Raw genomic sequence first — 26005 nt, 5'->3', positions numbered from 1 at the left:
TTGTTGTTACAGAGGGGGAGGTGTGACCTCGACCAGCAGTTGGGACCCTGGACAACGAGCAGGAGGTGGGGGACCATGGTGACTGAGAGGCCCCCCCAGCGTGGGGGTCAGCCGGTTCGGGCCAGTGGGAGGACAAAGGGCTGAGAAGAGAGGACCCCAGTGACCTGACCTGCTGGGTCCAGCCAGAGGGGACCAAAGGCCAGAGGAGAGAGGGCCCCAGCGACCTGTTTACCTGGGATGGGAGACAGGACGGGGAGGAGCTGTTGGGGGGGAATGATACCGGGTGACCGGCTGGGGAGGGAGCAGCTGGAGCCCCCCGGGATGCGGGAGAGACCGACGTGTACGGTGCTGAGGGGTGCCATGGCAGAGCCAGGCGGGCAGGGAAAGCTCAGAGGTGCGGTCCCAGGCGGCGGCGGGGCCTTACCCCAGCGGGAGAGAGTGTGACCTTCACGGAGGGCTGTCACGCCGAAGGGGGGGTCTCTCCCAGGGGCTGCATGGAGCCGAGGGGCACGAGCCCTGTCAGTCCAGGACCCCTCGTCTCATCACCCGATGAAATTAACAGGCAGCAGGGTTAAAACAAACGAAGTATTTCTTCACCCAATGCACAGTCAACCTGGGGAACTCCTTGCCGGAGGACGTTGTGAAGGCCAAGACTGTAACAGGGTTCCAATAAGAACTAGATAAATTCATGGAGGACAGGGCCACCAATGGCTATTAGCCAAGATGGGCAGGGAGGGTGTCCCCAGCCTCTGTTTGCCAGGAGCTGGGAATGGGTGGCAGGGGATGGATCCCTTGATAATTCCCTGGTCTGTTATTCCCTCTGGGGCACCTGGCCCTGGCCACTGTCGGGAGGTTCGGGGACACTGGGCGAGAGGGACCCTTGGTCTGACCTAGTTCTTATGTTCTGGCCCCCAGCCCCCCCACCCCCGTTCTAACCACTAGACCTCACTCCCCGCCCAGAGCTGGGGAGAGAACCCAGGAGTCCTGGCTCCCATCCACGCCCACCCCCCCCCCCCCACCACTCTAACCCACTCCAGCAGAATGTTGTGGAGTTGCGAACTTCCTCCCAACAGTGCCCTATGAGTGTGTGTGTGTGTGTGTGGGGTGACTCAGAGAGAGGGGAAGGGCCCGGGAGGTGGGGGGGGGCTGCAGGGGGGACATGAAGGGTTAACCGTGGAGCCCGGGTGGGACTGGGGGGAAGTGGGCTGGGAGCTGAGGCCAGACCACATCCGCGTCTGCAGCCGGGAGATAAAGAATCGACACGCCAGCCCCCTAGTGACACCAGCCCCCCAACCCCCGGCCCACAGCGCCCCCTGCTGAGCCCCCTGCCCTGCCCCATGGCACTCCCTGCCCCGCAGCCCCACCCTTGAGCCCCCTCCCTGCTCCCTGCCCCACGATGAGCTCCCTGCCCCACGGCGGCCCCGCTGCGCCCCCTGGAGGCAGCGTCTGCACTGAAAGCTCGGCAAGTCCCCTGGGCTACCCCAGTGAGCCATGGCCCCGTGCCGGTGAGGGGCGGTGATGAGGCAGGGGAAGGAAATGAGTCTACAAGACATGACCCACCCCGGACACGGGACCGAGAGAAGTGATGGCGCCGGACCCCGAACTGCGACCGCTGCTCCTGGCTCTGCTCACGCTAAATCTCCTGCGAGGTGCTCAGGGCTGGGGGGGCAGGGGCTGCGGGTCGGGAGTGGGGGGCACCGGCAGGGCTGGGGGGGCAGGGGGCTGCGGGTCGGGAGTGAGGGGCACCGGCAGAGCTGGGGGGGCCCAGGGCTGGGCTAGCAGGGGCTGTGGGTCGGGAGTGGGGGGCACCGGCACGGCTGGGGGGGCAGGGGGCTGCGGGTCGGGAGTGAGGGGCACCGGCAGAGCTGGGGGGGCCCAGGGCTGGGCTGGCACGGGGCTGAGGGTCGGGAGTGAGGGGCACCGGCAGAGCTGGTGGGGGGCAGGGGGCTGCGGGTCGGGAGTGGGGGGCACCGGCAGGGCTGGGGGGGGCAGGCCCCTGAGCGGTTGCTCTCACCCCTGGTCCCTGTTTCCTGTTTTTGTTCCCGCTTCTCATTGTGACCCTCGAGGGCTTTTTTCCTGGTGTTTTTTGGGCTTTCTGTGTAAATCCCCCCCCCCCCCCAGGGACTCCACGTGCTCCCATTTCCCCTCCCCCCCCACCGGGGATGCTGGGCCCCCCCTTCTTATTTCTCTTCTGTCCGGGGGGTCAGGCGGGTGGGCCGCAGCCTGGCGGTGCAGTGGGGGGGTTGTGAGCTCTGGGGTAGGAAGCCAGCGGACCCCCCCCCACACACAGCTCCATCCATCTGTGCCTCCCCCCACATCTCTCCCCTCTGCCTGTCCACCCCCGACAGCTGCCTGCCTGTTTGGTCTCCCCCCCCTCCGCCCCCTGCAGTGCCCTAGCGCTGCGAGCTTCCCCCAGCAGTGCCCTGCCATTCTGCCCCCCCCAGGGCTGGCCCCCTCCCAGGCCTTCAGCATCGAGACCCAGAACCCCACCGTCTTCGAGGGCGACGCTGGCGCACAGTTCGGCTACCGGGTCGTCCAGATGCGTTCAAATGGCAGCTCCTGGTGAGAGCCCCCGGCTCTGGGAGGGGAGTGGGGTCTAGTGGTTAAAGCAGGGGGAGGCTGGGAGCCGGGACTCCTGGGTTCTCTCCCCAGCTCTGGGAGGGGAATGGGGTCTAGTGGTTAGAGCGGGGGGGGGGGGGCTGGGAGCCAGGACTCCTGGGTTCTCTCCCCAGCTCTGGGAGGTGAGTGGGATCAAAGTACCCCCCCCCCCCATCCTCTCTGTACCCATCTCTCCCCAGGCTGGTGGTGAGCGCCCCCCTGGCGGGGAACGGGACCGGGGCCCTGTATCGCTGCTCCTATCATGGGGGGGCCTGTGAGCCCATCCCCCTCCCTGGTAAGTGACAGGTGCATGGTGGGGTCACTGCCCCCCAATATATCTCATGAGTGGTGGGGGAGGGACAGGGGGTTATGTGGGATATTGAGGATGCCTGGCGGGGGAGGGAATCTCTCTCTCACGCTCTCTCTGTCCCCCCCAGACATCCCCCCGGTCTCCCTGGGGCTGGCGCTCGCCTCCGACGAGATCTCCAGGTCCCAGATCATAGTGAGTCACCCCGGGACCCCGATATAGGGCAGGGCGGTCCTGGGGGGGGGTGGGGTTAAGGAGGGGAGGGGCTGTGGGGTGGAAGAGAAGAGGCAGGCAATTGTGGGTGGTGCATCCACCATGAGGGGCAAAGAGAGATAGGGGTGGGGCTGTGGCGGGAGGGGCCAAGGGAGGTGGGGAAGGGGTGCAGGTGGGTTCAGGAGATGGGGTGTTGTGGGGGTGTGGGGGGAGGGGTGCAGGAGTGGGGTCCCCCCCGGTGACCCCCCTTTCCCTCCCCCAGGCCTGCGGCCCCCGGCTCCAGGAGCGCTGTGAGGAGAACGTGTATCTGCAGGGGCTCTGCTACGTGTGGGGGGGCTGGGAGCGCCCCCCCCGGGCCCTGCATCCGGCCGGCCAAGGTGGGGGCGGGGCTGGGGGGGGAGCTGGTGCGGGTGGGGGGCTGAGCTGGGTGAGTTGGACGGGCGGATCTATTGCCGGGGCTGAGCTGGGGTGGGGGGTGGCTCCAGCCATTGCGGTCGGGGGGCTGAGTTGGGGAACTGGGGGGGGGGGGGGGGGGGGGCTGATCTGTTGGGGGGGGTTGATGCTGGCCGGCGGGGCGGGTCTGTGGGAGGGTGATGCTGGCCTGGGGGGGGCTGATCTCTCTTCCCTCCCCCCCCCCCAGAGTGCATTTCCGGGGTGGACGTGGCTATTTTATATGATGACTCGCAGAGCATCCAGCCCAACGACTTCAAGCTCATGAAACAATTCATCCAGGAGCTGCTGCGGGCCCTGGCGGGGCCCCGCATCCAGGTGGGGGCCCTCCCGTCCGCCCGCCCCTGCGCGGTGTGTCCGGCCGGCCCGGCACCCCCCGCTGGAGGGGCTGAGCCCTGCCGTGTGTCCGTCCGTCTGTGGACATGTTAGGGGCCGGGCAGCCGGTGACAATCAGCTCTTTTAAATAATCTCCCCCCTTGCTGCCCCCCTGCCCCCCCCCAGATCGCCGTGGTCCAGTTCTCCTCCGAGATCCACCACGTTTTCACCTTTGCCGACTACGCCGCCAAGGGCCCGGTGGCCGTGGAGCAGGACCTGGAGGCCTTCTCCCATCTGAAGGGCAACACCCGCACCCCCTCGGCCATCCTCTTCGTGGTGTGAGTACCCCACCGGTGGCGGGAGGGGCGCAGCTGGGCTCCCCCACCCTCCGACGCTGACCCTGCCCGCTCTCCCCACAGAGGCCAGACCTTCGCCCCCGAGAACGGCGCCCGGCCCCACGCCAAGAAGCTGCTGGTCGTCCTGACCGACGGGGAGTCCACCGACGACAGCGCCCTCTTCCCCAAGGCCATCCGGGCGGCCGACAGAATGGGGCTGGTCCGCTACGCCATCGGGGTAGGGCGGGGCGGGGGGGGAGCCGGCCAGGGGGCTGGAGAGTCCCCGCCGTGTGCGGGCCTTCGAAAAACTCCTGGGGTTCCTCCAGTCTTCTGGGTTCTGGGGGCTCCGGGAAGGTTCGGGGTTCCCAGCGCTTCTGGGGAGACCTTAAAGGTTTCGGGGTTTTAAGCGGTTCTGGAGGGTCCTTAACGGTTTGGGGAACCGAGAGGTTCTTTAAAGGTTCTCGGGTCTGAGAGGTTCTGGGAGGATTTTAGGAGGTTCCCAAGCGGGTCTGGAGGTTCCTGGGAGGTTCTCGGAGGCTCCCGAGAGGTGCTGGATGGTTTTTAGGAGGTTCATGAGAGGTTCAGTGAGGTTCTGATTGGTTCCCAAGAGGTTCTGTGAGGTTTATGGAGGTTCTGATTGGTTACTGAGAGGATCTGGAGGTTCATGAGAGGTTTCAGAGGTTCCTGGGAGGTTCTGGATGGTTTTTAGGAGGTTCCTGAGAGGTTCTCGGAGGCTCCTGAGAGGTTCTGGATGTTTTTTAGGAGGTTCCTGGGAGGTTCTGGATGGTTTTTAGGAAGTTCTAGAGGTTCCGTGCAGTTCTGATTGGTTCCCGAGAGGTTCTGGAGTTTCCTGAGAGGTTCCATGAGGTTCTCGGAGGCTCCTGAGAGGTTCTAGAGGTTCCGTGAGGTTCCGATTGGTTCCCAAGAGGTTCTGGAGGGCTCTGATTGGTTCTGGGAGGTTCTTGGGAGGTTCTTGAGGATACTGAAGGGTTTGGGTCCTCTGATGTTCTGGAGGGCACTTAATGTGTCTGTTGTCTGTGGGTATTTTGAAAGTTCTGGCTTCCCAAAGGTTCTGGAGGCTCTTTGATGGTTTTGGGTTCCAGAAGGATCTGGCATGTGCCAAGTGGCGCTGCAGGTTCCCTAAAGGTTCTGGAGGGTGCTAAGATGTCCTGGAGAACGAGTAGGTGTTTTTAGGTTGCGAGCGGTTCCTCAAAAGTTTTGGGTTCCTGCAGGATCTAGGGGTTCCTTAAAGGTTCTGGACCAGAAATGAGGAGCTCGGGAGATTCCCAAAGAGACCCGGGAGGGATGTATGGGATTCTGGATTGGGGTTTGGATAGGCCGAGGCTGGGGTGGGGGTGGGGGGCTGGAAGGGTTCTGGAGGGTTCTGATGGATGGGGAGGTTCAGGGAGGGGGTGTAGATGGATCTGGAAGGGTTTGTTGGTATCTGAGGGGTTCTGGGGATTTGTGGGAGGTTCTGGGTGTTGGTGATGGTTCTGCGGGTCCTAGGAGGTTCCAGTTGGTTCTGGAGTATGGTGGGGGGCTCTGGAGAATGCTAGGGGGTGTCTGCATGTCTGTGAGGCGTCCCCGGGGGTTCTAGTTGGTTCTAGAGCATGGTGGGGGGTTCTGGAGGACCACGGGGGGTTCCGTGCTCGTGTGAAGGGTCTGTGGGTTTCCAGGGGGTCTGGAGCCCATTCCTGGAGGTCTCTCTCCCCCCTGCCCCCGGTTCCAGGTGGGCGAGGCATTCTCCAAGGATGAGGCACGCCAGGAGCTGCACACCATCGCCTCGCGGGCTGAGAACGTCTTCCAGGTCGGGAGCTTCTCCGCCCTCAGCACCATCCAGGAGCAGCTTCGCGAGAAGATCTTCGCTATTGAAGGTGTGGGGCCCACAGATCATCCTCCAGCCCGGATGCCTGGGTCCCATTCCCTGTCCCAGTGTCTGGGAGTGCTGGGGTGGGGAGCACCGTTACCTGGACGCCTGGGTCCCATTCCACGTCCTGCTGTCTGGGAGTGCTGGGTTGGGAAGCACCCCTACCTGGATGCCTGGGTCCTGTTCCCCACCCTGGCCTCTGGGAGTGCTGGGGTGGAGAGCGCCCCTACCCGGACGCTTGGGTCCCATTCTCCGCCCAGGTCTCACCGCCTTTTTTCCTCCCCCCAGGGACGGCCCAGGTTTCCAACGCCAGCTCGTTCCAGCTGGAGCTGTCGCAAGGTGGATTCAGCGCCCTGCTCACCCCGGTGGGTAGAAACCCTCCCCCCCCCCCCGTGCACCCTGGGGGGGCCAGCCTGGTCCATGGGCTCGAGCTCCAGCTGGGGGGGCAGGGGCAGAGAGCCCCCCAGGGCTGTAGTCGGACCAGGCGTAATACACGGTCCCACCACAAGGTGGAGCCAGCCACCCTGCTATGAACATGCCAATTATTGCTGGGCTCCTTACCATTAATCATTCCTCTGCTAACCTTCCTATTTCTAACCATATTAATTGGCTATAATGATTCCTAATTCAGAATGTACTTTGATAAAGCACCATCCATGTGATAATTGTCCTAACTGATGGTAACATTTCATACCGTCATTGACCCTCCTTGCTCACTGGGAAGGGGAACGCAGGGATGGGGAGATTCGTGTCCCGACGCCAGGGTGAGGGTTCCCACGGGTAGACTGGGGGTTCTCCTGCCTAGCAAGAGTTTCCTCGTTTGCTCGCAGATACAGTCCTCGCTAACCTGGGGTGCGCCGACCTCTCGTTCACAGGAACAGCCTCTCAGGGATGTTAATAGCTTGGTATTAAGGAGGAGAAACATTAATATAAAGTGGTATATTCCTGCCAAGAGACTTCCTAATATCCAGGGGAATTATTATGAATCAGAACTTTGAATATTAATAAGGATAACAGTAACATTATCCTATCTATCTATCTATCCCCATACACCCTATCTATCTATCTATCTATCTATCTATCTATCTATCTATCCCCATACACCCTATCTATCTATCTATCTATCTATCTATCTATCTATCTATCTATCTATCCCCATACACCTCTCTCATCTATCTAATCTAATCTATCTATCTAGCCCCATACACCCCCTCATCTATCTATCTATCTAGCCCCATACACCCCTCTCATCTATCTAATCTAATCTATCTATCTAGCCCCATACACCCCCTCATCTATCTATCTATCTATCTAGCCCCGTACACCCCCTCATCTATCTATCTATCTATCTAGCCCCATACACCCCTCTCATCTCTCTATCTATCTATCCCCATACACCCCCTTATCTATCTATCTATCTATCTATCTATCTATCTATCTATCCCCATACACCCCTCTCATCTATCTATCTCCTCACTGCTTTTAATAATATTCTCATATTAATATATACCCATTTATCTAGCTGGCTTTCCCATTGATATGAAGTTTGCTAAATACTTTGTCTCACCGAGGCAGGTTTTCATTCATGTTCATGTTTCCTCATTTACATGATCGTTTTGGCATTAATATTCATATTTATGGTTAGTGGTTATTAATATTCATGTCCATGAGACAACGACGCTCCGTGAGAAGACAGTCACATGACTGAAAAGCTATGTCAGAGGGAGCACGGATTTAGCAAACTGCCGGGGTCAGCGGCCGTATATTGCTCTTGATGATATTATCGTTCTCATTAATATTAACAGCTGTTTAATGAGATTTGCTTATTGTTACTGACGAGTGCCTCATGGCGATTACTATAGCCCCGTCTCTAAAATCAGTTTCCTCGTTACATTGACGGTAATATCTTCTCATTTGTTATTCATTGGTTTTCATGACTATGCATCATTTTCTAATTCATGGTCGACTTTTCTCATTGATCATGTTAGTTATGGGTCAATGTTAAATATGCACCTTCTGGTTTCTTCCCACTTCCCTCTTCGAGGTGGGTGACTTTCTTCCAAAGCTCACGGCCATACGCCCTGTCGTGCCAATCGGTCTCTCTGGAGTCCCGCAATGTCCGGTCCACGTGCCGCGTCTTTGGCCTTACGCTCGGTCCTCTTCCATCCGTGATCATTGCGAGGGCCCATGTGTCTCTCCAGTGTCCGCTGGCCACGTCCGTACCGACCTCACCCCTCGGCTTGTCTTGCATTGGGGGGGCCCCCCGTTCGCCACCTCATTTCGCTCCCTGTCACGGAGCGTCCAACCGTTTGGTCATCTGGAGAACGTCGTCACTGTGGCGGAGAGCAGATGCCTGAGTGTCTTTCCCTGTTGCAAGCAATAGCTCAGGGAGACTTTTCCTGGTGGAGAGGCGCTCTCCATTCCTGTTCGCTCATGGCCATTAATATACTTTTCCTCCTCCTCCTCCTCCTCCTCCTTCTTCATCTCCATCACTGGTGGCTTGCACCCCGGTTGCCCATTCTGCACCATCCCCTGCTCATCTCTTTGTGGACGACCCGCCCTTGAGATCCACCCAAGGGAATCACCGCGTCCAGCCACAAGCTTTTCCCACCCCATGTTCTTCTGCCGTCGGCTTCCCCTCCAGCGCCCAGAAATCCGCATCTCCTGGCCAACCCCCGACAGCAAATCAGTTTTGCCCTGCGAATCGAACCTCTCTTTTCCTCGAGGGTCTCCGACAAACGCCTGCCGAGTGCCCGTCATCTCCAATGTGATAGCCTCTGATTCTGATCTGCCGTGTCTGCTCGGGCGCCCAGCTTTGCTCATGGCTTGGCGTCCTGCTCCTGTTACCCCATGTTTCTCCCCGTTCCCCATGCCCCTCGGGGGGGGGGGGGTTCCAGAGGTCGTTCGCATCCTGGGTCTTTGCACATGAGTTTGCAGCGATGGCCCAGGCATCAGGGGGCCGGGTGGGGGTTAGCGTGGTGGGGATTAGGTAATATAGAATAGTCACAGAGTCATAGAAGATCAGGATTGGAAGAGACCTCAGGAGGTCATCTAGTCCAACCCCCTGCTCAGAGCAGGACCAACCCCAAGTAAATCATCCCAGCCAGGGCTTTGTCAAGCCGGGCCTTAAAAATCTCTAAGGAAGGAGATTCCACCACCTCCCTGGGGAACCCACTCCCGTGCTTCACCACCCTCCTAGTGAAATAGTGTTTCCTAATATCCAACCTAGACCTCCCCCACTGTAACTTGAGACCATTACTCCTTGTCCTGTCATCTGCTACCACTGAGAACAGTCTAGAGCCATCGTCTCTGGAACCACCTCTCAGGTAGTTGAAGGCAGCTATCAAATCCCCCCTCATTCTTCTCTTCCGCAGACTGAACAATCCCAGTTCCCTCAGCCTCTCCTCATAAGTCATGTGTTCCAGACCCCTAAGCATTTTTGTTGCCCTTCGCTGGACTCTTTCCAATTTTTCCACATCCTTCTTGTAGTGTGGGGCCCAAAACTGGACACAGGACTCCAGATGGGGCCTCACCAGTGTCGAATAGAGGGGAACGATCACGTCCCTCGATCTGCTGGCAATGCCCCTACTTATACATCCCAAAATGCCATTGGCCTTCTTGGCAACAAGGGCACACTGCTGACTCATATCCAGCTTCTCGTCCACTGTCACCCCTAGGTCCTTTTCCGCAGAACTGCTGCCGAGCCATTCGGTCCCTAGTCTGTAGCGGTGCATGGGATTCTTCCGTCCTAAGTGCAGGACTCTGCACTTGTGTGACGAAGTGGGACTGATCTTAATGTTTCCTCTGAATAGTGTGTGGGTGCCTCAGTTTCCCCTATGCAGTTCTTAAGTATCTAGGGGGTGGGATAAGGGTGTATGGTCGTTACAGAGCCCTAGAGGACAGGTGTGTGCAGGGGTCTGGACACAGAGAATGGCCGACACCCTGTTTCCTGGCCACTGATGGCCTGGCCCTTCCCCCCTGCAAGGTGAGAGCTAAAGGGTTGGAGAACAAAGGAATCAGGTGCCCTCCTGGCCCGGGAAAGGGACAAAGCCCAGAGGAGGAGGGGCTGGAGGGAGTTTCAGTTTGGGGCTGGCTGGGGACATGGAGTGAAGGGCAGACGTGGTTGTCTGGCTCACTGCCCCCCCAAAATGGACCCGGCTGAGGGGTCCTGTTCCCTGCACCTACAAGCTCTGTGTTAGACCATGTCCCTGTCATCTAATAAACCTTCTGGTTTCCCGGCTGGCTGAGAGTCCCGTCTGACTGTGGAGTTGGGGGGCAGGACCCTCTGGCTTCCCCAGGACCCCGCCTGAGCGGACTCGCTGGGGGAAGCGCACGGAGGGGCAGAGGAGGCTGAAGGCTCCGAGGTCAGACCCAGGAAGGTGGAGCCGGGTGAGCTGTGTGTCCTGCAGACAGGCTGCTCCCCGAGAGGAGACTTCCCCCGAGTCCTGCCCGGCTCCGTAGGGAGCAGGTCCTGAGCATCCCCCGGGGACCCCGGGACAACTGGTCCTTGTTGAACCTCATCCGATTTCTTTTGGCCCAATCCTCCAATTTGTCTTGGTCCCTCTGGATCCTGTCCCCACCCTCCCGCGTATCTACCTCTCCCCCCAGCTTGGGGTCACCTGTGAACTTGCTGAGGGTGCAATCCAGTCATGAATCATTATTGTGGCTCATTAATCGTCCGAATATTTCCCCTTATTAATATTCATTTGGCTCATTAATATCCTGTTTCCCATCATTAATCATTCTTTTAGCTTATTAATATGCAGAAGGCTTCACCTCATTCATAGTCATGTGGGCTCATGAATGTTTGTGGGTCGTTCGTTAGCGCTGGGCTGATGGGGGGGAACTGGTGGATTACGGGCTGTTGGAGGTCAGGGCCCCGCAGGGCAGTGGGGGTGGGGGACGGGCTAGGACGCCTGGGTCCCTCATAGCCCTCTCTCTGTCTCTCTTCTTCTGCCCCCTAGGAGGCTGTTGTGGTGGGGGCAGTGGGGGCCTACGACTGGGCGGGGGGGCTGGAGGAGTGGTCGGGAGACCCCCTCCTCGCGACCTTCATCAATGAGTCCTCACTGGGGCAGGAGGCCAAGGACTCGTACCTGGGTGAGTGACCCCCCCATCCCTCTACACCCCTCCCTCACTTCCCCCCTTCCCCCCAACCCCCCCATGCTAACTCTTCCCCCCCCCCGCCGCAGGCTATGCCGTGGCCCTGGCCCACCAGGGGGGCCGTGTCCTGTACGTGGCTGGAGCCCCCCGGTTTGGGCACGTCGGGCGTGTGGGAGTCTTCCAGCGCAGCGGGGGGCGGGTCGGAGACAGTGTCCTGGGGGAGCAGGTGAGAATCGCGCCCCCCCCGTCCGTCTGTCTCTCCTCCACCCCGACACCCGCCCGGCTGCCCCCCGCTTCCCTGTCCGTCCCTCGCCTCACACACCCCTGTCCGTCTGTCCATCCATAACCCTTCCCCCACCCATCTGTCCAGGCCCCCAGTGCCTCCCGCCCCCATTCCTCCCTCCGGCTGTGCCCCCAGCCCCTCATCCGTCCGTCTGTCCAGCCCCTCCACACCCTGCATCCGTCCGTCCGTCTGTCTCTCTCCCCCGCCCCAGGTGGGCTCCTCCTTCGGGGCCGAGCTCTGCACCCTGGACCTGGACGGGGACGGCGAGACAGACCTGGTTCTGATCGGGGCCCCCGGCCACCAGAACCGCAGCTGGGGCGGCCTGGTCCAGGTCTGCGCCCTGCAGGACGGGGTGAGCCCGGGGGGGAGATGGGGGGCTGGGGGGTGGGGCAGGGGGGACCAGGCTGGGGGGAGATTGGGTTGGGGTTTGGGGTGGAGGGGAAGGAAAGGGAGGGGGATGGGTAGAGAGGAGGGAGAGGGGAGATGGGCGGAGGGCAGGGCTGGGGTGGGGCAGGGGGGACCGGGCTGGGGGGAGACAGGGCTGGGCTCTGATCTGGTCTCTCTCTGCCCTAGGGCTCCCTGAGATGCACCCAGAGGCTGTGGGGGTCCCCGGGGGACGGGCTGGGCCGGTTCGGGGCGGCGCTGGGGCCCCTGGGGGACGTGAACGGGGACGGCGTGAGAGACGTGGCCATCGGGGCCCCCATGGAGGATGAGGGCCAGGGGGCCCTTTACATCTTCCTGGGGGAGCCGGGGAGACTGGCCCTGAGAGACCCCCACAGCCAGGTGAGAACCCTGGGGGCTGCGGGTCGGGAGTGAGGGGCACCGTCAGGGCTGGGGGGGGCAGGGCTGGGCTAGCGGGGGGCTGCGGGTCGGGAGTGAGGGGCACCGGCTGGGCTGTCGGGGGCAGGGCTGGGCTAGCGGGGGGCTGCGGGTCGGGAGTGAGGGGGGGGGCAGGGCTGGGCTAGCGGGGGGGCTGCGGGTCGGGAGTGAGGGGCACCGGCAGGGTTGGGGGGCAGGGCTGGGCTGGCAGGGGGCTGCGGGTCGGGAGTGAGGGGCACTGGCAGGGCTGGGGGGCAGGGCTGGGGTGGCAGGGGGCTGCGGGTTGGGAGCGAGGGGCACCGGCAGGGTTGGGGGGCAGGGCTGGGCTAGAGGGGGGGCTGCGGGTCGGGAGTGAGGGGCACCGGCAGGGTTGGGGGGCAGGGCTGGGCTAGAGGGGGGGCTGCGGGTCGGGAGTGAGGGGCACCGGCAGGGCTGGGGGACAGGGCTGGGCTAGCGGGGGGGCTGCGGGTCAGGAGTGAGGGGCACCGGCAGGGTTGGGGGGCAGGGCTGGGCTAGCGGGGGGGCTGCGGGTCGGGAGTGAGGGGCACCGGCAGGGCTGGGGGGGGGCAGGGCTGGGCTAGCAGGGGCTGCGGGTCGGGAGTGAGGGGCACCGGCAGGGTTGGGGGGCAGGGCTGGGCTAGCGGGGGGGCTGCGGGTCGGGAGTGAGGGGCACCGGCAGGGCTGGGGGGGGCAGGGCTGGGCTAGCGGGGGGGCTGCGGGTCGGGAGTGAGGGGCACCGGCAGGGCTGGGGGGGTCAGGGCAGGGCTGGCAGGGGGCTGCGGGTCGGGAGTGAGGGGCACCGGCAGGGCTGGGGGGGGGCAGGGCTGGGCTAGCAGGGGCTGCGGGTCGGGAGTGAGGGGCACCGGCAGGGTTGGGGGGCAGGGCTGGGCTAGCAGGGGGCTGCGGGTCGGGAGTGAGGGGCACCGGCAGGGCTGGGGGGGGCAGGGCTGGGCTAGCGGGGGGGCTGCGGGTCGGGAGTGAGGGGCACCGTCCCATCTCTCTCTCCCCCCTCCCCCGCAGCGCGTCTCCGCCCGCTCTCTTTCTCCCGCCCTCCGGTTTTTCGGTCAGTCCGTCCAGGGCCGGCTGGATCTCAGCGGGGACGGACTCACGGACGTGGCCGTTGGGGCCCTGGGCCGGGCCGTGCTGCTCAGGTAGGGGAGAGGCCAGCGGAGGGCACTGCTGCGGGGAAGCTCGCAGTGCTGGGGAAGGGGGGCGGGAATTGGGGCTGCTGCTGCGGGGGGGGGGGGGGGTGGCGTCCGTCTGTCCCGCTCTCTCACTGTCGGCGCGTCTGTCTCCCGGCAGGTCCCGTCCGGTGATCGGCGTCTCCTGCTCCCTGGCGCTGAGTCCGGCCCGGATCCCCCTGGACGATGCCGGCTGCACAGGGGGGTTAGGTGCGGGGGCCAGGGGGGTCGCCCTGACCCTGTGCTTCAACCTCAGCCAGATCAGCCTGGGGGGGCCAGGTGAGACCCCTCCTCCCTCCAGCGCGTCCCCTCGCCCGGTCCCCCCCACTCGTTCATTCGTCCCTTCCTCCGTTCCCTCGCTCTCCCGCAGCCCCGCTTCGCGCCCTCGTCTCCTTCACGCTCCAGGTGGATGCTGGGAAATCCAACCCGCGCCTGGCGCTGCACGACGGGACCTCGCAGCTCTTGGAGACCCTGCGGGTCGGCACCAGGCCAGTCTGCAGCACCAAAGCCCTACGCGTCCTGGTAGGACCCCGCTCCCAGCCCCCAGGGCACTGCTGGGTGGGAAGCTCACAGCGCCGGCCGCGGGAGCCCCTAGATGGAGACACTGCTGTGGGGAAGCTTGCAGCACCGAGCAGGGGCAGTCCCTGGCTGGGAGCACAGCTGTGAGGAAGGTCATAGTGCCAGGAGGGGGAGTCCCTGGCAGGGGGCAGGCACTGCTGTGAGGAAGCTCGCAACCCTGGGTGGGGGGAGTGCCTGGCTGGGGGCACTGCTGTGGGGAAGCTCACAGCACCAGGAGGGGGAGTCCCTGGCTGGGGGCACTGCTGTGGGGAAGCTCACCGCGCTGGGCAGGGGCAGTCCCTAGTTGGGGGCACTGCTGTGGAGAAGCTCACCGCACTTATCCCTCCCCCCAGCCCTGCCTGGAGGATTTCCTGGCGCCGGTGGAGCTGCAGGTGAATTTCTCGGTCCAAGGGGAGCCGATCCCGGGCACGCGGGGTCTGACGCCCCTGCTCCTCCCCAGCACCAACACCACCACCCACATACAGGTACCCCCCTCCCCCGGCCTGCCGCCCGGTTGCCTGGGTCCCATCCCCTCCCCTCCCCCGGCCTGCCGCCCGGACGCCTGGGTCCCATCCCCTCCCCCGGCCTGCCGCCCGGACGCCTGGGTCCCATCCCCTCCCCCGGCCTGCCGCGTGGACGCCTGGGTCCCTCCTGCTACCCCTCCCCCAGCCTGCCGCCCCGACGCCTGGGTCCCATCCCCTCCCCCGGCCTGCCGCCCGGATGCCTGGGTCCCTTCCTCCCTGTGCACTGAGCCGGACTCCTGAGTCCCAGTCCCAGTGGTGAGTGACCCGGACGCCTGGGTCCCCTCCGGCTACTCTGGGATCTCTTGGCCTTGCAGGTTCCCTTTGAGAAGAACTGCGGGGCAGACGAGGTCTGTGTGGCTGACCTGCGCGTCTCCTTCAACTTCTCGGGGTGAGTGAGACCCCCCCTGGCCAGCGCCCCGCCCCCCATGGTGCCCCCCGCTGGGCAGGGCCGGGCTGGACGCAGTTTGTGCTTTCCAGGTCCCCAGGACTCAGACTGAGCCCCCATTTCCCACTCAACCTGACGGTGCAGCTGGAGAACGTGGGCGAAATCGCTTATGGGCCGGTGCTGACGATCCAGTACCCCCCAGGGCTGTCCTTCCGGGGGGGCTCTGTCCTGCAGGTATCGGGGGGCTGCGGGTCGGGAGTGAGGGGCACCGGCAGGGCTGGGGGGCAGGGCTGGGCTGGCAGGGGGCTGCGGGTCGGGAGTGAGGAACGCTGTCACTAACGAGCCCTTGTTCTCCCATGTCCCCAGTCCCGCTGGCCGGTCTCTCTGGTTTGCGACGTGTCCGGAGCTCCCGGCCGTCTGTCCGTCCTCAACAGCTCCTGCCAGCTCAGCCCCCCGGCCCTGCGGGAGAGAACGAAGGTAAGGGGGGGGTGTCCGTGCACCGAGCACGTCCAGTCTCAGCACCCCGTGTCTGTGCCCTGCGCCGAGTCTCACCCTTCTCTGGTCTCCTCCCCCAGGTTTTCCTCCGTCTCTCTTTCCACGTCTCCTCTGACACCACCTGGGGGGACGGCCCAGCCTCCTTCACTGTCCGAGCTGACTGGTGCGTTCCTGGCTTTTGGGGGGGGGGGGGAGGAACAAGGGAAGGGACCCCACAGTGTGTGTGGGGGGGATGGGAAAGCAAAGGCGAAGGGGTGTCCCCACACGCACCCTTCCACCCTCCATCAGTCCATCCATCTGTCCGTCCATCCCCCCATCCATCTCCCCTGCCGTCCATCCGTCCATCCACCCGTCCATCTCCCCTGCCGTCCATCCACCCGTCCATCTCCCCTGCCGTCCATCCACCCGTCCATCTCCCCTGCCGTCCATCTCCCCTGCCGTCCGTCCACCCGTCCATCTCCCCTGCCGTCCATCTCCCCTGCCGTCCGTCCACCCGTCCATCTCCCCTGCCGTCCGTCCACCCGTCCATCTCCCCTGCCGTCCATCCACCCGTCCATCTCCCCTGCCATCCATCTCCCCTGCCGTCCATCCACCCGTCCTTCTCCGCTGCCGTCCATCTCCCCTGCCGTCCATCCACCCGTCCATCTCCCCTGCCGTCCATCCACCCGTCCTTCTCCGCTGCCGTCCATCTCCCCTGCCGTCCATCCACCCGTCCATCTCCCCTGCCGTCCATCCACCCGTCCATCTCCCCTGCCGTCCATCCACCCATCCACCCGTCCATCTCCCCTGCCGTCCATCCACCCATCCACCCGTCCATCTGCCCTGCCGTCCATCCACCCGTCCATCTCCCCTGCCGTCCATCTCCCCTGCCGTCCATCCACCCGTCCATCTCCCCTGCCGTCCATCTCCCCTGCCGTCCATCCACCCGTCCATCTCCCCTGCCGTCCATCCACCCGTCCATCTGCCCTGCCGTCCATCCACCCATCCACCCGTCCATCTCCCCTGCCGTCCATCCACCCGTCCATCTCCCCTGCCATCCATCTCCCCTGCCGTCCATCCACCCGTCCATCCACCCTGCCGTCCATCCACCCGTCCATCTCCCCTGCCGTCCATCCACCCATCCACCCGTCCATCTGCCCTGCCGTCCATCCACCCGTCCATCTCCCCTGCCGTCCATCCACCCGTCCATCTCCCCTGCCATCCATCTCCCCTGCCGTCCATCCACCCGTCCATCTCCCCTGCCGTCCATCTCCCCTGCCGTCCATCCACCCGTCCATCTCCCCTGCCATCCATCTCCGCTGCCGTCCATCCACCCGTCCTTCTCCCCTGCCGTCCATCTCCCCTGCCGTCCATCCACCCGTCCTTCTCCCCTGCCGTCCATCTCCCCTGCCGTCCATCCACCCGTCCATCTCCCCTGCCGTCCATCTCCCCTGCCGTCCATCCACCCGTCCATCTCCCCTGCCATCCATCTCCCCTGCCGTCCATCCACCCGTCCTTCTCCCCTGCCGTCCATCTCCCCTGCCGTCCATCCACCCGTCCTTCTCCCCTGCCGTCCATCTCCCCTGCCGTCCATCCACCCGTCCATCTCCCCTGCCGTCCATCCACCCGTCCATCTCCCCTGCCGTCCATCCACCCATCCACCCGTCCATCTGCCCTGCCGTCCATCCACCCATCCACCCGTCCATCTGCCCTGCCGTCCATCCACCCATCCATCCGTCCATCTCCCCTGCCGTCCATCCACCCATCCATCCGTCCATCTCCCCTGCCATCCATCTCCCCTGCCGTCCATCCACCCGTCCATCCACCCTGCCGTCCATCCACCCGTCCATCTCCCCTGCCGTCCATCCACCCATCCCCAACACACGTCCGTCCATCCATCCTCTGTGTGTCCAGGGAGCCTGGGGCAGCCCACGCTGGACATGCCCAGGGTAGGGCAGGCTGCAGAGGGGGGAGCAGATCCTCCCAGCGACTGGTGGGTAACACTGACATTCGACTCCCCAACCCATCACACATGGAGCTCCTGATCCCCCACCCTGGTTATCGAGAAGCTGAAAAAAGCAGCCACCCAGCCCCCTTCCCTGCCGTCCCGTTCTCTGGTCCCAACCAGCACCGAGCTCCAGTCCAGGGAGAAGTTATCTAAAAACTCTGCTCACGCTACCAAATGTTCTTCTGACCCTGGGGCCAGCCACGTTGCCAGGTCAATATAGGTTTGGATCTTTCCCAAAATACCAACCTGCCGGCCAGTCCTTTCCTCTGTAAACCTAAAGGTTTAGTAGAAAAGAGAGACCGGGAAGAGCGACGTGAGATGGTAGAGCCCTCAGAGACGCACGGAGATTTCCAAGGCCGTAGATCAGGTTCGTAGCAGTGCCGGTGAGGCTGCTGGCTTGAGAGTCCCCCTGGAGTCACCCGCCGCTGGGATGGGTCAGTCAGTCCCTTGCTCGGAGCTTCGGTCTGTGGAGAAGTGAGTCCAGAGGCGGGAAGCAGGACTGGAGACAAAACGGAGAAGATGCAGCTGCTTGTTCTGTCCTTTGCCATGTGGTTTGTGCTTCCTCTGTCCCAAACACAAGCTCGCGGCACAGGGGCATGGAGAAGCCCGGCAGCCCCCCGTGCACAGGCCTGTCCCTACGTGTCCTGCTGGCTCCCAGGTGCGTCCCTCGGCCTCTCTCCAGGGGTCCATGGTACAGCTGACGCCCCTGGATGGGCCATGGGGCAGGCCAGGCAGGGCTGGTGCCAATCTGTCCGGGGGTGTCACCCTGACCCACAGCCCGTGTTCGGAAATACAGACCTGCCCCACCTACCTGTAACCCGCCGGGCACGGGGGATGCGCACGGAGAAAGAAGCTGAGCGTACCTGGCAAATCGCGGCCTCTTCGCTGCGGCCGGCCGTGGCCTCTCCGGGCAGATTCCCTGTGGTGACGGGCCGTCGATAATCCGACGACAGCGTCTCTCCCGTACGCCGTACGGCGTCGCACCTCCGCCCCCCAACACCCGTCCGTCCGTCTGTCCGTCCGTCCCGCCTCTAGCCCCCCATCCCTCCACCCCCCGCTGGCTCTGCTCCCCCTTCCCTCTGCGCACACAGAGGTTTGCCAGCTGGGTGGGGAGGGGTCCCCGGGCCAGAGGGGGCCGGGGGGGCAGGTCCCGACCTGGGGCTGATCCGAACCACTTTTCCCTCTTTCCCCTGCAGTCAGAACGAGAACGGGACCCTGGCGAACAACGCAGCCACGCGGGAGCTGCCGGTTCTGCGCCCGGTCGGGGTCGTCGTGACCGGGTACCGCCCCCCCCGATTTCCCCTTCCCCCCTGCTCCTCGTGCCCCGGCAGGCCCCTTTCCATGGGGGGCTGGGGTCCGCACAGACACTGACGCCCCCGCGTCTCCCCCAGGTTGGAGTCGAGCACCTACGTCAGCGTCCCGTCGGAGCTGCCGGCGCCCCGAGCCATCGCCCACCGCTACCAGGTGACCGGCCGGCTGAGACCGGGCGCGCTCGGCGCAGCGATGTCTGCGTACGCCGAGCTCCCGTCTGTCTTCTCCGCCTTTAACGCCGTCCCTCTTCCCCCCGCCCCCCAGGTGCAGAATTTGGGGCCCCCCACTGTGCCCGTCACTGTGACCTTTGAACTCCCCATCCGGGTCGAACTCGGCTTCATCTGGGACGTATCTGTGAACCTCAGCGGTGGGGTGAGTGGGACGGAGGAGAGTGGGGTCTAGGGGTTACAGCGGGGCGGGGGGGGCTGGGAGCCAGGACTCCTGGGTTCTCTCCTGGAATAACCTTCTCCATTGCCTGATAGGAACATGGGTTCACATGCACCCGGCCACTGACGCTCCGAATGGGGGCTGCCGCCCAGACCCCAAAGGAACCAGTGACAGTAAGATCAGAGCTGAGATGCAGCCACTTCTGGGGCTGGGCACACGGGGACCCCTCGCCCGGCGCTGGGACGCGGCCCCTCTGGGTGGGGGGGCGGGCTGGGCACACGGGGACCCCTCGCCCGGCGCTGGGACGCGGCCCCTCTGGGTGGGGGGGCGGGCTGGGCACACGGGGACCCCTCCCCCGGCGCTGGGACGTGGCCCCTCTGGGTGGGGGGGGAGGGCTGGGCACACAGGGACCCCTCGCCCGGCGCTGGGACGCAGCCCCTCTGGGTGGGGGGGGGAGCTGGGCACACGGGGACCCCTCGCCCGGTGCTGGGACAGGGTCCCTCTGGGTGGGGGGGGGCTGGGTACACGGGGACCCCTCGCCTGGCGCTGGGATGCGGCCCCTTGGGGTGGGGGGGGGGCTGGGCACACGGGGACCCCTTGCCCGGTGCTGGAACGTGGCCCCTCTGGGTGGCGGGGGGGCTTGGACACATGGGGACCCCTCGCCCGGCACTGGGACGCGGCCCCTCTGGGTGGGGGGGGCTGGGCACACGGGGACCCCTCGCCCGGCGCTGGGACGCGGCCCGTCTGGGTGGCGGGGGGGCCTGGACACACGGGGACCCCTCGCCCGGTGCTGGGACGCGGCCCGTCTGGGTGGCGGGGGGGCTGGGCACACAGGGACCCTTTGCCCAGCGCTGGGACGCGGCCCCTCTGGGTGGGGGGGGCTGGGCACACGGGGACCCCTCGCCCGGCGCTGGGACGCGGCCCCTCTGGGGAGGAGCGGCTGTTTCCCGGCGCTTTGGGACAGGCGGTGGAGTCTGACTCTGGTTCCCTCTGCTCCCAGCGCGGGTGCCTAGGGGCGTCTGTCTGCACCCGGGTCCGGTGTCAGGTGGCCTCCCTGGCCGGTGGAGAATCCCGCAGCTTTAACTTCTCCGGGGAGCTGCGTAGGCCGGAGGATGGAGCTCAGGTACGCCCGGCGGGGGGCGCCCGCTGCTGGCGCGATGGGGCCACGCCGCCCCCCGCTGTCCCCATAGCTTACCCCCCTCTCTCTGTCCGTCTGTCCTCAAGCTGGAAGCCCGCAAAGCCTGGCTCCGCAGCGAAGCAGCCGTCGGCATCGACGAGACCAAATACTTCCAGATCCAGCCAGAGGAATTCCAGTACAGCCAGGTACGGGGAGCCAGGACGCCTGGGTTCTCTCCTGGCTCTGGGAGGGAAGTGGGTCTAGTGGTTAGAGCGGGGGGCTGGGAGTCAGGACTCCTGGGTTCTCTCCCTGCTCTAGGAGGGGAGTGGGGTCTGGTGGGTTATGGCTGGGAGCCAGGACTCCTGGGTTCTCTCCTGGCTCTGGGAGGGAAGTGGGGTCTAGTTGTTAGAGCAAGGGGGGGCTGGGAGCCAGGACTCCTGGGTTCTCTCCCCTAACCATGTCTCTCCTCAGATCACCACGGAGGTGGAGTTAATTTCCCATTTCAATCCGGTCCCGGTGATTATCGGCAGCTGCATTGGGGGCGTCCTGCTTCTCGCCGTAATGGTCGGGCTCCTGTATAAGGTGCGTGTCCCCTCCCCAGCTCCTTGGCTGGCCTGACACCGGCCTGTCTGTCTGTCCATCCGTCCGTCAGCTGCCCTCCCTCTAACACCCCTCCCCCCACTCTTCTCTCTCCCCCAGTTCGGCTTCTTCAAGCGGAATCGGCCCATGGCCCCGGAGGAGACCCCAGGAGGGGAGACTGTGTCTGGGGGTCCGCAGGGAAACAACGCCCTGCCGGAGCCCCCCGCCACGCAGGGATCCACTGACCCCGAGGGGGTGTCGTGACACTGCGGCAGGGGGGGCTGGGAGCCAGGACTCCTGGGTTCTCTCCCCAGCTCTGGGAGGGGAGTGGGGTCTGGTGGGTAGAGCAGTGGGGGTTGGGAGCCAGGACTCCTGGGTTCTATCCTTGGCTCTGGGAAGGGAGTGGGGTCTAGTGGTTAGAGCCGGGGGGGGCGGCGGACTGGGAGCCAGGATTCCTGGGTTCTCTCCCCAGCCGTGGGAGGGGAATGTTCTCATTTCTGAAAGTGTCTTTTGTCTGATTATTTTGTTCCAGTTTCTGCTCTGCGTTTTTCTTTGTTTTTAAACCGGAGGAAAAAACCGGAGACAAAACTGCTTTGGTCACTAATTTCTACCATGAACTCCCGTTTCTATCACACTCGCGGCTTCGTTGGCACATTGGGGGCGATTACTCCGACCTCCCTTCGGCGCGCAGCGTTTGCCCAGAGGAGCTGCCAGGCCCGCCACCGGCCTCCGGCTTGGTTGTTATTTTATTGCGTAGCATAGGAGCTCGAAAGCATGAAAGGCCCCCGCAGATCCAGGCTGCGGGCTCTGCCCTGCCCCTCTCACGGCGAGCAGAGTGGGGTTCAGCTCCCCCAGAGCCAGCTCACGTCTAGCTGCGGCCCATTTAAGGTCGTCCCCCAAATTCTGCAGCAAGGTCCCATCTCAAGCGGCTCTAAAATCCACACGCCGCGTCAGATCGACCTGACCATTGCTGTGCTGGGAGGAGACGCCAGGTGGAATATGGGGTGCAAATTTGGGGTTGATTAGTCCAGGGGTTCAGGAGATACAGTCCCTCCCCCCAAATTGGTCTGCTCTGGATAGACTTTCGGGGGCAAATATGGGGCTGTAGTCTAGGGGGTTCAGATTGTTGCCCCACAAAAAGCCTTGGCCAGTAGTAGGCACTGGATAGCATTTGGGGTGCGAAGTTGGGGTTCAGTAATTCAGGGGTTCTGTAGATCCTGCCCCCCCTGAAACTGCCAGGCTGGTAGTAGGCACTGGATAGCATTTGGGGTGCAAATGTCAAGTTAGCTAATCAAGGGGGTCAGGAGATACAGCCCCTCCCCTGGCAAATGCCCCGTCTTTAAAATATTCGGGTTTCCCGTGTGTTTTCTCGGGACCATCCACCGGCAACGGGTCTCCCACGATTCGCCTGGGCCTGAGCCAGCCACTCTCCGCCGGAGCCGGCCCCGCTGGGCTTTCTCCCTGCCGTCCCCGCGGGCCGGGCACCGCGATTATGTCAGAGCCGCGGGGTGGCTGTGGGCAGCCGCGGAGCCGCGAACGTGGCAGCGCCCGACCGTCGCCCCTCCACCCCGAAATGGCAAGGTCATGAACCAGGCGCTGGCCTGCGGGTCCCGGGATCTGGCGGGGCCGCGGGTTGCCCGGTGTCCTGCCAGCCGGGGTCGAAGACGGGGTGGCCGGGGGCGCTGTGGAAGGGGAGCAGGCGAATCGGGGGCGTTGGGATGACCAGCTCCTCGGGCTGGAGCGGACGGTCTTCGTGAAACTCCCGCGTTTCACCTGCTTCCTGTCCGGCGAGGTCTCCAGCAGGGGATGGGCCGTGGCTGGGTCCAGGGTTAGACCCTCCTCTGCTGGGAAAGGCAGAGCGGGGGGCTGGAGGGGCCACGCTGGGTTTATGGGGCTGTTCCCCACCCTTGGCAGGGGCCATACGAATCCCGCCTTAGAGGCTGTCTCCCAGCAGAGCTCGCCCAGCAGGGTCCGGCTGGGATCGTGCTTGGAGGGGAGACCCCCCAGGGTGCTGCGGGGACTAGCGTGAGGGCAGACCCCGCCCCCGGCAGTGCAGCTGTTCCCCAGCTGCCCCGCCCCAGAGGTGGCTGCATCTCAGCGCCAGGTGAGCTGTCTCCATGAGATGTTATATGCAGCTGTTCCACAGCTGCCCCACCCCAGAGGTGGCTGCATCTCAGAGCCGGGTGAGCTGTCCCCATGTGGTGTTATACGCAGCTGTTCCCCAGCTGCTATGTCCCAGAGGTGGCTGCATCTCAGAGCCGGGTAAGCTGTCCCCATGTGATGTTATATACAGCTGTTCCCCAGCTGCCCCGCCCCAGAGGTGGGCTGCATCTCAGCGCCAGGTGAGCTGTCCCCATGTGATGTTATATGCAGCTGTTCCCCAGCTGCCCCACCCCAGAGGTGGCTGCATCGCAGCGACTTTGCTCCCCAAGTCCCCGCTTTGTGTCTCTCTGTTTGCAGTGGGTAGGACGGGGACTAACCCCGGGGCGTCTGTTTGGGATGCAGCCAGCAGCGGGCTGGGAGCAGTAGCGCCCCCTGCTGCAGGGGAGAGGCCGTGTGATGCGGAAATGTGCCCGGTGAACCACCCTGCCGCGAAGGAGCAGGAGTCCTGGCCTGATCCCCTGACTCCTGCTGCGATCGGTTACCCCGACGGGTCATTCAGCGGCACGGGGGCGGGGGGCAGCTGTATTGGGGAAGTCTGGTTTACCCGGGGAGAGCTTTTTATTCACACTGGTACCGGAGACTTGGCGGTGGGCAGGGGAGCTTTGATCCAGCCGGCTGGGAGCCGACCGACGCAGCGGAGCGAGGAAGGGGCCTGCCCCGGAGGCTGGTCCCCGGGTGATGCTGTGGCCCAAGTCACCTGGCAGAAGAGGGCACGGGCAGGGCAGGGACGCGGCAGGGCTGGGTTTGTGGTCGTGTCTTTGCAAGCCCTGGGTGCCTTTGCTCCTGACGTCCGTGACACGTTGATTCTGGGGGGCAGATTCCAGGGAACTGGGCCCGGACGCTTCCTTGGCTGGGGGCCAATAAGAGCTGAGACAATATTCCCTCTACTGTGACGAAGTGGGACTTTTCGGTCGTATTTCTCTGATGCCGCTGCATGCCTCAGTTTCCCTCTGGACTTTGCACGGCTGGCCAGTGGTCGCAATGAGAGTTAAAAAGCTGAGGCAGGAGCCGCGAGGGGGGCGTGGAGTAGCCGAAACCAGCCCAGGGCGAGGGAGGAACCGGAGAACCCAAAGGGAGCCCAGCGGCTGAACGGGTGGCACCTCCCCGTGGGACGTGCCGGCAGGGCCGAGCGCGTGACCCCAGCGTGGGTCGGCAGGAAGGGGAGAAGGGCTGGCTTCTGAGAGACCCAGCCGCTGTTACCCGGGGGGCTGGGGACAGGCTGGGACACCACGGATGTCGCCTCCAGGGGGAAGCAGGCCTGAAAGGCTCCGAAATCGGGTCTCGCTCTGGGTGGGGGCAAGAGGGGGTGGAGATGAAAGGAGGGGTCGCGGGAGGAGACAGAGATAACAGGGGGAGGTGAATGGGAGCAGCGGTAGTGAACGTGCAAGTGAATAATGAACCCCAAAGCACTAAATGGACCCCGGCTGAGATCAGGGCCCTTATTGTGCAGTGACGGGGACAGAACCCAGGAGTCCTGGCTCCCAGGCCCCCCTGCTCTAACCACTAGACCCCACTCCCCTTCCAGAGCGGGCGAGAGAAACCAGGAGTCCTGGCTCCCAGCCCCCCTCCTCTAACCCACCAGCCCCCGCTCCCCTCCCAGAGCCGGGATAGAACCCAGGAGTCCTGGTTCCCAGCCCCCCCCAGCTCTAACCCACTGACTCTGGCCTCAGCAGCATGCAGTGGCAGGGAGTTCCCCAGGACACGCTCATGCGGCCCAGGGGAGGCTTCCTCCAGTGCCCCCTCGTTCAGGTGTCCCAGGAGAGGGAGAACAGCAGCCGCCCCCCCATCTGTCTTTTCTATTCCATCCGTTTGTGGAGAATGCTGGGGCGGGGAAACTAGCGTTTTAGGAACACTAGGCGTGACTCAGTTTCCCCACCCACTGTGTACGGCTACCCACGAGGGTACGTTCTTCTCTGGGGCCAGGGCTCGGTGCTGGAAGCCTGGACACAGGCGCAGCTGGGTATGAATGACCGATCAGAGCTCCCCAACACGTGAGTGACGATTACGGGAGACTCGGGGCCACGGACATCAGGAAACCCTCGGCCACTGGGGCAGCTGCTTCCGCCTCTGTCGCCGGCCCGGGGCGTTCCCGAGTCACAGCCCTGCGGAGCAGGAGACGACTCAGTGTCCTGCATGGCCACTGCCCCCACGGCGGATCGTCCGGCACCCCCACGATTTCCCACAGGCCGTCAGCAAGCCGGTTTCCACAGGGCGATCGCCGTTGGTGTCTCCACTGCGCGGGCCCCTCTCGCGTTGGCGTCCCCGTGCAGGACGGCTGGGGGGGAGCCCGTTGCCCAGTCCGGGCCCGTGAGCCCCCCAAAGCTCTGTGGCTGCGGCTCGTGGGCCCAAGCCGGCCCACCGCTGCCATGGGGCCCGTCAGGGCTTGTTCCTCGGGCTCCGTCCGCAGCTGCTCCGGGGATGCCAAGAGCACCCTTGAATTCTTTTCATTGTGTCCCTCAGCCAATTGCCCTCGAAGGGAACCCCGCGTCCCCCTGTGTCGGGGCTCACCCTGCAGGGCTGCGAACCCCAGGGGCTCGCCCGCCCGGGATCTGCCACGTAACGGTCACGGGAGCAGGGAAGGGGCTGCGCGGGATCCAAGCTGCTTGTGGAGATGGTGGCCACCGAAAAGTACCGCCCGGGTTGGGGCAGCTGTCGAAAAGAGGTGTGAAAATGATGGGGGGGGGGGATGCTTATGTGGCGATCATTACAGCAAACGGGAAAACTCTACCCCCTTTGGTGGCCATCGTGGATTTCAAAATTGAGCAACGGCATCTGGGTTTGTGCTCGTACAATCAATCCACCTTTCATGTGGACTGCTGGCAGCTGGTGGCCCTCAGGGCCCTCACAGACTATCCTGAGGCCACAGCTGCTCCCTCAGTTCCATACAGACATGACGAAAAGGGAACACGGCAGAGTGGGCCCATCCCGGGACTGGCCGCTCCCATACTCCGGGCAAGGGAGATGCTCTCCTGATGGGCAGTGACCTCCGTGAAACAGTGGATCGCACTCCCTCAGATGGGACCCACCATCA

At 63.9% G+C, this 26005-nt stretch overlaps 2 protein-coding genes across 4 annotated transcripts; both read left to right on the top strand.

The window, feature by feature from the left end:
• The first annotated feature begins 1232 nt into the window (after window positions 1–1232).
• Window positions 1233–21392, top strand: LOC114020159 (integrin alpha-X). 3 transcript variants are annotated; one of them, XM_037898715.2, is made up of 30 exons: window positions 1233–1649; window positions 2445–2562; window positions 2799–2893; window positions 3036–3100; window positions 3381–3495; window positions 3759–3886; window positions 4070–4221; window positions 4303–4456; window positions 5948–6092; window positions 6374–6450; window positions 11050–11182; window positions 11275–11411; window positions 11680–11820; window positions 12042–12251; window positions 13308–13438; window positions 13590–13747; window positions 13839–13990; window positions 14380–14511; window positions 14865–14938; window positions 15028–15169; window positions 15302–15412; window positions 15511–15593; window positions 18614–18697; window positions 18809–18881; window positions 18993–19100; window positions 19211–19288; window positions 20116–20238; window positions 20340–20438; window positions 20704–20814; window positions 20932–21392. In XM_037898715.2, the coding sequence occupies exons 1-30, from the start codon at window positions 1586–1588 to the stop codon at window positions 21073–21075; spliced, it is 3537 nt and encodes a 1178-aa protein (XP_037754643.1). In that variant the 5' UTR covers window positions 1233–1585; the 3' UTR covers window positions 21076–21392. The 3 variants fall into 3 exon arrangements, with proteins under 3 accessions (XP_037754643.1, XP_043405597.1, XP_037754644.1); XM_043549662.1 differs by having other exon boundaries at window positions 1385–1649; window positions 13590–13742; window positions 13834–13990; XM_037898716.2 differs by lacking the exon at window positions 2445–2562 and having other exon boundaries at window positions 1385–1649.
• Window positions 15618–18538, top strand: LOC122466365 (extensin-like). Its single transcript, XM_043549674.1, has 2 exons — window positions 15618–16679; window positions 17280–18538. Exons 1-2 carry the CDS (start codon window positions 15663–15665, stop codon window positions 17568–17570), a joined length of 1308 nt encoding a protein of 435 aa, XP_043405609.1. The 5' UTR covers window positions 15618–15662; the 3' UTR covers window positions 17571–18538.
• Window positions 21393–26005: the final 4613 nt, after the last annotated feature.

Source organism: Chelonia mydas, chromosome 6, assembly GCF_015237465.2.
Source record: "Chelonia mydas isolate rCheMyd1 chromosome 6, rCheMyd1.pri.v2, whole genome shotgun sequence".
In the NCBI taxonomy this organism is placed as follows: Eukaryota; Metazoa; Chordata; order Testudines; family Cheloniidae; genus Chelonia; species Chelonia mydas.
This window is presented reverse-complemented; position numbering and strand designations above follow the sequence as displayed.